At 35.6% G+C, this 13,061-nt stretch overlaps 1 protein-coding gene across 2 annotated transcripts in view; it reads left to right on the top strand.

Annotated features, from left to right (window-relative positions):
* Positions 1–12,722, top strand: part of PRRG1 (proline rich and Gla domain 1) — a 139,200-nt gene extending 126,478 nt beyond the window's left edge. For both annotated transcript variants that reach the window (XM_007493349.3, XM_007493352.3), the window contains exon 4: positions 9,244–12,722. In XM_007493349.3, the coding sequence (XP_007493411.1) occupies positions 9,244–9,768 (525 nt within the window). In that variant the 3' untranslated portion in view covers positions 9,769–12,722. The remainder of the gene's footprint in view (positions 1–9,243) is intronic.
* Positions 12,723–13,061: the final 339 nt, after the last annotated feature.

Raw genomic sequence — 13,061 nt, 5'->3', positions numbered from 1 at the left:
GTGTAGGATGGAGGACCATAGAGAGAGACTTAGAGCTGGGAGACCAATTAGGAGTCTATTGGAATAATATGAGATAATTGATTATGGCTTGAACTAATGTGGTAGCTGTGAGTGGAGAGATGGGGCTATATTTGAGAGATATTATAGAGATAGAAATAGCCAGATTTGTCAGTTAATGGATATGTAGAGTGATACAGTGAATAGTCATGGATAATGCTGAGGTTATGAACCCCGAAGTTTGGAGCATCTTTATTTACTTTTTAAACCTACTTTCTGACTTAGTAACATCTCTAAGACAGAAGGACAGTGGCTAGGCAAAGAGGATTAAGTGACTTGCCCAGGGTCACATAGTAAGGAAGTGTCTGAGGCCATATTTGAACCCACGTCCTCCTAACTCCAGGATTGACTCTAGCTCATCTGTCATCTAGCTGCCCCTGATAGAGGCATCATTGATAGCAATAGGGAAGTTTGGAAGGAGAGAGGGTTTTGTAGGGTGAGGTAGATAATGAGTTCAGTTTCAAACACATTGAGCTTCAGGTATTTCTGGGACATCCAATCTGAGTGTCCAGTCAGCAGTTGGTGAAAGGAGTCTGAAGCTCAGGAGTGATAATTACTTTTTTGTGTACACAGACAGCTAGAAGTAATTTGGTGAGATGAGAACCTTCACAGTTCTTATTACATTCCAATAAGTATATTTCTAGGATGTTTTATTGTTATAGCATTTTGGAACTTTTAAAATCTCTTGTCAAAGTTTTAAGAATGACCTTTTCTGAATTTTGGGTCATATACCTGTTACTAAACCCCATTTACTATGAAGAGTCTAAAGAAGTACTTCTTGAGGTCTGTGAATTTGTTTTAAAAACATTTTGATGTGTATTTCCACATAATCATTTATTTTCTTTGTAATCCTTTGTATTTTATGCATGGAAACACATTTTTCTGAGAAGGGGTCCATAAACTTCACTAGGCTACCAAAGGAATTCATGGAAACAAAATAGGTTAAGAATCCTTGGTCTGAAGATTATTTTTCTAATCTAATTTATGTTTTGAGAATATAGGCTGGGATGTATTCATAGATACTTAGAGCTTTAAAAGGAGGAAGGGAAGGAAATAAATATACGTAAAGTGCCTGTTGTATCCCAGACATATCTCAGGGATCATCTAATCTAATTTTATAGATGTCACCTGAGGTCCATGGTACTAGAACAGTGCGTTCTAATTTTCCTTATGTTGATCTTTCTGTTGTGCCATACTTTCTACTGTCCAGTAGCTATCTACTTAAATGGTGTAACTAAGGAAGGCAAGGAGGAAGGACTGATTCATTAAGTCCTTATTTTGTGACTGAGACTGATCTAAGTACCAGGTAGAAAAAATAAAAGCAAAGAAAAAAATCCCTTCAGTAAGTGATCTTACCTTCTAATGGGAGGAGACAGCACACAAATGAGAGGTGAGAAGCAGAAGGGAAAAGAAGGGGTGATTTTGAAATATAGAAAGTCAGTAACAGGACATCAGGGCAATGAAGGGTGGTTGGCCTGAACCCCTTCACAGAATGGAGGCTCCAGAAGGAACTTCACTAATGGGGAAAGTGGAGATGGGCTTTGTGGAGGGATACTCCAGAGTGAGCAGGCTGCACTAACGTACTACATGCTTCAAGGCTTTTAAAATAGACATCTCATTAAGCCTTTACTGTCAAGATTTCCCATATCACTCTCAACTCCAAATCTGAAGCAACAAGAAAACTTTGTGACAGGCATCTTCCCTGCCTCTTGGAATGTTGTAGAAGCATCATCTGCTCCACAGGCTATTCTAGTTTTTTTCTTAAAAGGTATAGAAATCATTTTCAAGACTTAATTGGTCCAAGAGACTGAAACTCGATTTTCTGACATAGCTTCCTGGCAACTTGAATACAAAAGCCTGTAAAGCTAGTAATAAATGTCTCCTATTACCTCAGGCACAATAGACACTTTTGACTAGTACTAGAGATGACCAGTGCCAAGTCAAGGAAGCAGCACTTTATAGAATCAGTGCTGTATCCTTGCTGAATATCCTTTCCATCCTAAGGCTAAATAAAATCCCTTTTTTAACTATTAGAAGATCTAGTAATGTTTCATTTCATTCCTATTCAGAACCTCCATGCCAGCCTCAGTCAGATCTGGTTATAAAATATGACATTAGTCCTCATGAATAGATTGGAATGATCTTATAATTGAAGTTAAAATAGTGTAATGAGGATAAAGGAGAATCCTGGTGGATCAGAGGTTGTGATATAGAAGTCCTGAAGTGGCATGTCTTGGGGTGATAATTCTGGCATTAGGGCACCATGATGGGTGCCAGCATCAGCAGAGTGAAAGTCTTTGTTCTCCACATTCTGTTGTTTCTTCTGGAGACTATTATGGTGCTTTTAAATTTTTGTTTATTTTTTGTTTGTTTTGTGCTCTTTCTGCTAGCTTTTTACAAGCTTTGGAAAGACCTTCTAGAAGTCCTCTATGAACTTGTCACCAAGGCATAGTGAGTATATCATAGGAACAACATCTATCCATGAAGGCTAACTCATTTTGGCTTAAAAGGTGACTGGATTGTCCTTAAGATTTAATTGGCCCAACAACATGGAAATGGGTTCAGATCAAGGACACATGATACCCAGTGGAATCGCACATCGGCTATGGGAGGGGTGGGAGAAAAAGAAAATGATTTTTGTATTCAATGAATAATGTTTGAAATTGACCAAATAGAAATAATGTTTAAAATTGGAGAAAAAAAGATTTAATTGGCCCAGGAGTCTGTGGTTCAGATCACAGATCCGGCTTCCTTGTGAACTAAGTACAAAAAACCCCAGTGCAGACATTATCTGAATCTCCTCCCTCAGAATTGAGACATGATTTTTGACTAGTGTGCAGACATGGCCAAGCACAGAGGGCAGGGAAACTGGACTGAACTTAATCAATGCTGCAGATTAACTGAATAATCTTTTTCATGTTGTGAAAACTAAATAAACTTCCTTCTATTTACTGTTACATGGATTACAAGATTCCCATTTCATTCCAATTCCAAACCACTAGAATAGCCTCAAGAATGCTGGAATCATATTTAAACTCCACTTTATGTATTTGGTTTGGAGGATGGGGAACAGATGAAAAAATAAAACTCACTTCCATTGGCCATAGTCAGCCAGCAGGGTTCCATCATTCTCTGGGCCTAAGCTAGGAAGGGTTCATCTAGCAGAATGGAATTTCCTTCATGACAGTCTGAAATGTTGATAGTGATTTATAGCCTCTCAACATATTCATTTAGATGGTGGGAATATTTTGTAAGGCAGCAGAGAGTTTACCAAGCTAGGAATATGGGGAGGTGAAAGAGAAAGGAGTCCTGTCCAAATCCTGTGCCTATGTTTATTGATTGAGAAGAATTATAATTTTGTGATTTTTATAGGGGAAAAGTGAATTAAATCAGTTGGTAATTTCAATGCCTAATAAGTCCAAATCCTGTAATAGGGCAGCTAGATGGTAAAGTGGATAGAATGCTGGGCCTGGAATTAGGAAGACTCATCTTTTTTAGTTCAAATCTGGCCCTATACACTAGCTGTGTGACCTTGGGAAAGTCACTTAACTCTGTTTGCCTCTGAAAATAAGCTAGAGAAGAAAAATGGCAAGCCACCCCAGTATCTTTGCCAAAAAAAAAAAAAACACATTGAGATCAGGAAGAGTTGGATATAACTGAAAAGTGACTGAATTACATCTTTAAATTTTAAAATTATGAGTTATGCTTTTCATTTTAACTTTTTGCTCCTCAAAAATTGTTTAGGATCAATCCTATGCAGTTGAGAAGTTTTCCTATTAGGAACTTTAATTTTTCATTATTAATTTACCTCCTAGATCTGTCTTTTTTGTATTTCCACCCTACTTTCATTCTACTTCTCTATTATCAAGACTAATATGCTTTCTTGGTCTTTTTTAATGATCTTTTATGACCTGATTAATTCATACTATGATATTAATGACTTCAATTGGCAATCTCAGAAAAAAAGTAATTTTAAGGAGAGGTAAAGTATTTAAAAAAGAGAAATAAATTGTGAATGTCAGACCCTGAGGCACCTAAAAGGGAGAGAGATTGCCAAGTAGCAGGAGTCTTCTTAGTATTCCCCAAATCATACTACAGAGGAAACTGCCTGTTTTATCTGTGTAAAGTTGGCCCTGTACCTGAACTGGAATAACTTCCAAATAAATGGATTTACCATATATAAGTAGGAAATTACATTGTGCAAAGGAGAGTCGAGATAAGAATCAAGGGGTTGCAAAAGATGTAAATAATCAAGATTGATTCCTCCTACTCTTAAAAGTGGCTATACATATGATTACAGAGCTGGAGCTCAAAGGATGATCACGGGTCGTCTAGTCTAACCTCCACATTTTGCAGAAGAGAAAACTGAAGCTCAAGGAGGTTAAGTATTTCACCCAAGGCTTATGCAAATAGTAATTATCAGAGGTGGAAGGCCTTTCTTGCAGTTTAGGAAAGAAAGGACAAATCTAATAGGCTCTACAGCAACATTTTCAGGAATATCAGTTCTCAGCATGAAAGAATTAGTGAAAGATCCATCCCACTTTCAAACTTTGCTAGCGAGGTCCTGACTCAGATGCAATTGTGACTAGATCTACCGGTTAGAATATTAGAGTAAAATGTCCAGATATGATATTTTTTAAAAATCTGTATTGGTGAGACCTTTTGGCTTTCATTTTGCTAGTGATATTCATTTCCTTTTTTTAGGTTGGAAGTTGAGAATAGAAAATAGATATAGTTAAAAATCCTCCTGATCATTTTTACCCACTCCCCACTTTTTTTTTCTTTAGGATTTATTGATATATTTTGTTTATTAAATGACCTTCACTTCAGGTATATCTTACTCCCTGCTCTGCTTCCTAGAGAACCATTGCTTATAATAAATAAACTTACCAAACATTTTTATAAACTTGTAAGAAGTGTTTCATTTGGTTTTGAAAAGCCTGACATGAAACCTTTGGCTAACAAAATTTCCTTTCCCTAAAATACATGGTTGTCAACCTCTCAGTTTCAAATGCATTCAGTTTTTATCATTTGCATAATTTTCGCTTAATCTAAAACCTTCTAAAACCTTTTAATAAATCTTCTCTTCTTTAAATATTTTACATAACACTTCAAGAGTGCTACAGAATGTTTAAACACACACTCAGAAGTTGTACTAGCAGCATTTTAGCTAATTATTTTCAAAATGCTGCCCTATCATGCTTTGAATGTCACTTTCATAGATATGAATATTTCTCAGTCTTTTGTATTGTGTTTTTTTTTTTGACTATGTGGACTATCAAGGTACATAAATTGTTTGTGTGAACTGGGCTTATTTGTTCATGTAAATAAAATATAATTTTCTCTTTAAATTTGAGTGAGCTTTAATTTGATCTTCAGTCTGGGATAAAAGGGAGAATCTAAGTCTGAAGAAATTAGTCTGTCACTATATATTTTTTTTAAATCCAGGTAGATATGTAAAGATAGCTCTGAGATTTTGTTACCTAATTAAAGATGCTGTAATCTCCTGTGATATGAACCAACTGACTTTTCCCCCTAAGTTTGTAATATAATTAAATGATATAAAGATTGCTTTTTCCAGGAAAATGGTTAGATGAGTTCAGAGCTGTCTAATCCATCAAAGTAATGTGCTGTAGAGCTTTATGTTTTTAAGAGAAAACATTACATTTTCTTTGGGTAGTGGAATTGGGATGAGTCAGCAGAAAGTGGTAGCTTTTGAGCTAAAGAAGGGTAGAAATATACATAATTTTAGAGTAAAAACTAGAAAGTTCCATGGGGAAATGAGACTGTTTTAATTTTCTTTGTATCCTCAACAGCACCTGGCACAGAGCCTTCCATATAGTAGGTACTTAATACATATTAACTAGATGAATGGGCACATGTAGAAAGCTATGATGATACAAGGTAGTGTTTTCATATAACAGTGACTCATTTTTTAAAATCTTTTTATGTTTATCAATAATATCTGTTACTCTTCTCTTCAGGTCCCTTAAAGACATGAATTGTATCTAATATTTAATAGTAATTCCAATATCCCAGGACTCTGCTGAACCCTACAGTTATTCAATAAATTTTCTTGGCCCTCATCAACAACATTTCATAATCTTTCTGGAACAAAATGTCATATAGTATATATGTTACCATATATCAAGATCTTGAAAAAGCAAATTTTCATTCTTGCTTTATTTTTTAATATATTCCTTTTCTTTCATCCCTTAAAAGCATCAAAACAATAGATACCTTCCCCATTTGTCTTATTTAATTTTCTCTGTAACCTTTGAGATTAGGATTCTTAGTTCTTTTTCCCAATTAAAAGATAATGGTATAACTATCCTTCCGTTTGCTGAAATATATCTACCTCTCTAGGTTTTCTTAATTCCTATGTTTGTATTTCCAAGTTTCTAGTCATCTTCAGTATCTTCACCAGTAATACTTAAAAGCCATTTATTTATAGATCTAAAGCTGAAAGAAATTTGGGATGCCATCCAACATCATCATTTTGCAAATGAGGAAACTGAGACCCATAAGTCTCAGTGCCCAAAGTCACACAGGTAGTATCAGAGGAAAGATTTAAACTTGGTTCCTCTGACTCTTAAATCCAGTTCTCTATTCTGTACAATTTGTACCATACTATAAATGTTATTTTTTCTCACCTAAAGAATTACATTATATTCAGCTTTTTAGAATATATTATTTGTAGTAGGAAGACATTATTTGTCCTTTGAAATATCATATTCTAGGATCTTTTCTCATATATGGTTATAGCTGTCAAATCTTGGATGATCCAGACTTATTCCTCCTTTTTCCTTAATCTTTCTTTTTTCTTTTTTTTTAACCCCTCACTTTTTACTATAGGATTGATATTAAGTGTCATTTTCCAAGTAGAAGAGTAGTAAGGGCTAGGTAATGGGGCAAGTGATTTGCCCAGGGTCACACAGCTAGGAAGTATCAAGCCAAATCTGAACCCAGGATTTGATACCTGGCATTCTAGCTGCTCCCTTGAATTCTTTCTTTATGGCAACTTGAAATAGATAACTTTTTCTTTGACCAAGAAGCTTTAGATTTTGGCTATACTATTCCTGAGAGTTTTCACTTTGAAGTTTCTTTTAGAAGAGTTTTGGATTCTATTTTCATTTTTCCCTCGAAAGTTTTCATTTATGATTTCATGAAATATAATATCCAGGCTTTTGGTGGGGATAAATCATGGTTTTCTGATGGTTCTTAGATTTTTCTCTCCATTTGTTTTCCATGTCAGTTAATTTTGATAATAGATACTTTCCACTTTTTTGTTGTTTACTTGTTTTTTCTACTAAGATTGTTTTACTATGGAGTTACTGATTTGTATTTAGCCTATTATGATTTTCAGGGACTCTTATTAAGCTTTAATACTTTATGTTCTAAGCTAATAATTCTCCTTCAAATTCTTTATTTCATAACTCATTTCTTTTACCATTTTATGTTTGTCTTGCTTCATTTATTCTAGGTATTCTTATAGTCCCTGTGTTCAAATCATTTTTCCCCATTGGAGAGATGGGGAAACTGAGGAAAACAGGGTTAAATGGCTTGCCCAAAGTCACACAGATAGGAAATGTGAAACTTTGTGAAAATTATGTTGATGGTATATGTGCTAGTTTTAGAGATGTTTTAGATGTGCTAAAATGTGCTGGTTTTAGAGGGCCTAAAAAGACCCAGTATTCTTGTTATCCAATCTTTTTACTATGGAAGAAAAAGAAAACCCAAATGTGTTTAAGAATCTGCTGTTCTGAAGTGATCATTAATGCTTTGTGTTTATTTAATAAATATAACTTCTCTGTATTGTTTCTATAATCACAAAGTTCCATGTATGCTATAAAATTTGTTACAAACTTTGTTATTGTTTTTGGCAAACTACATAAAAATCTAGGTTTACGATGCTTATAACACTTAGGAATAATGACTTGCTGTACAAAAAGTTTGTTTACTTTTTCAAAGGATTCACAATTGTATTCTCTTAAGTAGAAATTTCTCTAGTGCATTTTAAAAAATTTATGCACATTCTCAGGAACACCTTGTTAAAAAAAAAAAAGAAACAACTGTATAAAATATCACCTGTGGCTGATTTTATAATTAGGAGAAGAAATGAATCATTAAATGATCAAATTTTTTCCTTTAGTAATTGTAAAATGCAAAGAGGTGTATTGTGCTAAACTCTTGCTGCTTCTCATTTCCCTATCAGTGCCCAGATTGAGTTGTGCACATTTTCTCATATACTTCTTCATCTATTATTTTAAATATGCATAATAGCAGCAGTAAATGTATACTTCTTAGCACCATAAAATACTAGAACTCAAAAGGACCTTAGTAAGCATCTTGTCCAACCCCAAATCACAGAATATTATTTTTATAGGGACCTTAGAGAGCTTCTTATTTTACTGAGGAGGGAACAGGACAAGCTACCTCAATGACTGAGCTTCAAGTTCCTTCCAGTATTCTCTTCTCTTTACCAAACAGAAGGAAAAAACTCTCATTTCACTGACACTTTTGTGACTTTCACTGTCTTCTGTAATTTTACACTGATGATTCCAACCCGTCCTTGTTATTAAAACCTTGTTATCTATAGTAGGACCCATTACCATTGCCATTAATGCTCCTGCAGTTTCACAAGTGTATTTAACTTGTGAGGGAAAAAAAAGCAGTAATTGACTTAAAATTTTAGGGATGGTACAGAAAAATCAATAGTCCTGGCTGCAGGCTGGGCTCCTCTTTGGACCTGGGTTAGGACCAAATTAATCAGTCATTCTGAAGCAGAGACTTGATGATGGAAGAAACAGTGTTTTGTCTGGAGTTCAATTTTGGAAACATAGACTTCTATTTTGTAAAGATTCTTAATCACATTATTTCCTTAACTTTTAAAAAATCCTCTATCTAAATAGGGTACAATCATGAAAATTAAAGGACTCAGATCTAATCAGCAAACATTGATTGCAGGGGTTTGGGGATGGTAGTGGTAGAGAAACAGGATTAAGGGACAGGCAACAATATGCTTCCAATTTTTTTTTGTCCCACAGAAAGGGTCATGTGTGCCATTTAAATCCTCTACTGTGGATTCAATTTTTTTTTTTACTGTGCTTATTGAATGTTCAACTTTTCTGTTTGTCCTCTTTTAACCATTTCAGTTTCTGATTTATTCTGTCTTACTGTTTTTAGAAGGAATTCTGGGACACCTACACAAAGGAACATCAGGGAGAAAGTAGCAGAGGAAATAACTGGTATCCATTTTACCTTGCATTTCCATTAATCATTGGCCTTTTTGTTATCCTCCTCATCATATTCATAACTTGGAGATATCTCCTAAAAAAGAAAACTCGCAGACAGACGGTGTACATGCGACGGGGAGCCCTGGAAGCTACTAGTGATGGCACCATGACTGATGGTAGAGGTTCTCTCCCATCCCATCTCAGCATCACTCATTCCCCACAGGAAGAAATATTTGACAGTAGTGGGTTATCCCCAGGATTTCTGGGTTATGTAGGTGGGCGCTCAGATTCTGTCTCTACACGTCTTTCTAACTGCGATCCACCACCCACCTATGAAGAAGCCACTGGTCAGACAAACTTGAGAAGAAGTGAAACAGAACCTCATTTAGATCCACCCCCCCAGTACGATGACATCATGAACTCCAGCTCAGCCAATGCCATTGCTATGGTACCGGTCGTCACCACCATCAAGTAAAGCAGAAAAGTCTTCATTTCTCTGGTTATTTTTAAACTACTAACAGGAGAATTTTGTAGCACTTTATCACTGCATAATCATGCATTTACATAATTTATTGGACCCTCAAAGCATACCGCTCCCCTTCCCCCTCCCTGTGATATTGTTTTCCTTCTTTTTCTTTGAATTTGTTTCTTTTCTTCAAGATTTATCAGTGCTCATTTGGCTAGTGGGGAGATAGGAGCAGATACCCACAGCAGTGTTCATATGGGAGAGCATATAAATGCCAACACAGTATATATGTAACTGGCTTTTAAAAAATCCTTCTATTTTATTTAGTTACTTAGGAAGGGAGACTCACCAGAAGCTACAAAATGTGACACTTAACTATATTTGCAGATTAAAAACCAGCAACATGTTGCTGAATTTTGCAGTAGGAAATTTGGCTGAACTCACTTTTCCTCACTAATTTCCCATCTATCTTAAATGGAAAATGCACATGGTAATCCAAATTTAGGCACTTCTGACAAAGATAGCAATAAGTGATAAAGTGCTAACAACTTTTAACTAGTAAGATAATAATTGGTTGTTAATGACATTTCAGGGTTTGTGGTCTATTTGGTAAAGAACCAAACAGTGTTTATGTATTTCTAGATGACTGGTCATACTTATTCATTTCGTGCTTTCTTTTTCCTTACGCCCTGAGATAATGTATCAAGTGGGTATAGAAATCTATTACAGGGCAATGAATTGCTCAGAAATTTGATCTTAATATCCTCCTCCTTTACTGTCCATTAACGTCATCCCAAACTTTTATCCCCTCCCACTCAGCTCTCCCCCACTCCCTTAGGGATATAATTAAGATTAGAAATGCTGAAGGAGAATTATTTTGTTATGGTTATAGGTTAGGCTGAAGTCATTGCCTCAGGATCACAGGGAGGCAATTTCCCACAATGCAGATATTAAAAAATTAAAGCACTGTGATTTTTATATTGGTTTTCTATTGATGGAAAAAGATTACAAAATCTGTGTAGTGCCAGGGGCAAATTGGAATCCAATAACAGCCTCATCTAGGTCTTTTGATTGTCACTGTTTTCTTTTCATGTTGTTATGTTTTTTTGGAGGTGCTACAGGTATAACTCTATAAAATGGAGGGAGTTGATGTGCTCCCCCAGGTAGAATGTTTTAGAAAGGAATACAAACTTTCTGTATTGGCAGCTATGCTGTTCCTTCAGTTCTAAGTGTGAGTTTCTGTGTTGCACTGATATAAAATTGATCAGCTCTGTCCACCTGAATAGTTGAAGGCAGCCCCACATCCACGCTGTCCACCCCTTCTCCACACCATCATTAATGCCAGCCCTCTACAGTGTCAAAGAGAATGGTTTCCTGGATAAAAAAAATAAATGCCTATTTGGCGTGCACCTAGACAAGAAAGATGATGACCATGAACCAAGTAAATTGTGCATTTGTGAGGGGTTCTAGAAACAATAATCCACTGCCTGGGATCTAGGAATCATTTATTCTCAGCACTTTCACACAGAGTCAAACAAACTTCCCTTGACCTTACCACCACCATTGCATTTCATTCAGCCTTGGTTCCACACAATCATCTGCCGTTTCTTACTGTGCTGACATCTGGCTTGCTTGCTCAGCAAAGACTGGCTGCCCAAAAGCCTAGAGGAAAATGTTATAAATGACTTTAAATTCAGAAGATACAAAACAGCTCAATGACAGACCATTGCCTGGGCACTGAGGCCATTATTTTCTCGAGTTTCATGAACATGGCTATAAATAAACAATACATAAAGTTGCCTTCTCTACAGAATGAGCAAGTGAGACTAGATGGCCTCCAAGATCCTTTCCATTCCTTAATCTATATCCAGTGTTCCTTCAGTCTTTGGCATTTTTAAAACACTAGAATTTCAGTAAATAGAAGGGAACTGAAGGACAAGAGCTTGGTATACCACAAATAAATCGAGGCCTGAATGATATTTATTTACAATTTTAAACTCCTGGCTTGATTTTACTGCTGCTTTTTATGGATATCCAAACTGCAATACAGAATGGATGTTGGCCTTTTGAAAGAAAGGCCAAATCTTTAATTATATCAATCAGTGACAACAGCTGTCCATCAGAGAAAACCCCATACACAACTGATAAAAGGCTTGAGCCAGAAATGTCTGTGAAAGAGGCCATAAGGGGAAAAATGCCACCTGTTTTGTTTTGTTTAAAAACGCATTGAGGATTTGGTATTTCCACCCTCATCCAGAAATGAAAATCCAGTTTTATAGACTCAATTTCTTAACATTTGCAGAAGTCAAGGGGCTCATTCAATGTAGCAATATATTTTTTATGTTTATGCCTTTCCAATCTGATTGATAATGCATTTGCCTTCAATGGTTTTTAATAAAGGTTTATTTTTGCAGACTATATTTACTACCTTTCTTAAACTAACTAAATTGAATCATTTTTGCATTGAATAACCGAAGTAGAATTTACAGCCTTAGCCCTGGATGTTTTACAAGCTTCCCCCTTGCTGTGATGACTATGCTTGTGGACCTCTAAGACAAGCAACCTTGCCTTCTTTGAATGTAAAAATGAGTTGCATCTTATGCAAACCGTAAAGTGATTTTCTGGTGACCCATGTGGATAAGAGGCATGGTTGTTGTTCATTCAGTGGCTGAATGATTACTTCAAGATTGATTCCCTGATTGATACCTATGGAGGTCATTCTAACTTGGTTTTGTGTAAATAACATGTGTTTGATTACAAGATTAAATATTTGAAGACATTTGGTTTACATTAAATTATGATATTTAAACATTTTGTTTATGTTCATAATAGATGAGGTTTTTCTTTGTCTCTGTGATTTTTGGTATGCTAAATAAAGCTATTTTTAAAACCAAGACATTCTTTATGCCAAGTATCAAAGCTCTCACATTATTCTAGCCAATAAAAAATAATACTGTATAAAATCTCCTTCCAATTTTTTTCTAAAAATTTTGATTTTAGCAGAGCAAATCTTTGAAGTTGCAGTCTTGTGTTGTGCCTCTAAAATGTGCCTGTTAAGGAAATCAGAGAATAACTAGTAAAACATAACACTAGCATATTCCAAGTGGGAGTTTAAAACATTGAGAAAGAAACACTTTTCTTTGGGGACTGGCATTAAATGGTCTTGGCATGACATAAGTTGCAACTACTCCTTTCCAAAAGAGAGGATTGCCTTCATCTGCTTTCAGTTGAGACAGTGTTACTGTCTCAGGATCTGAGAATGGCAAAGAATGGGAATTTTTAAGACTTGAGTATGTTTGCCT

Source organism: Monodelphis domestica, chromosome 4, assembly GCF_027887165.1.
Source record: "Monodelphis domestica isolate mMonDom1 chromosome 4, mMonDom1.pri, whole genome shotgun sequence".
NCBI lineage: Eukaryota > Metazoa > Chordata > Mammalia > Didelphimorphia > Didelphidae > Monodelphis > Monodelphis domestica.
This window is presented reverse-complemented; position numbering and strand designations above follow the sequence as displayed.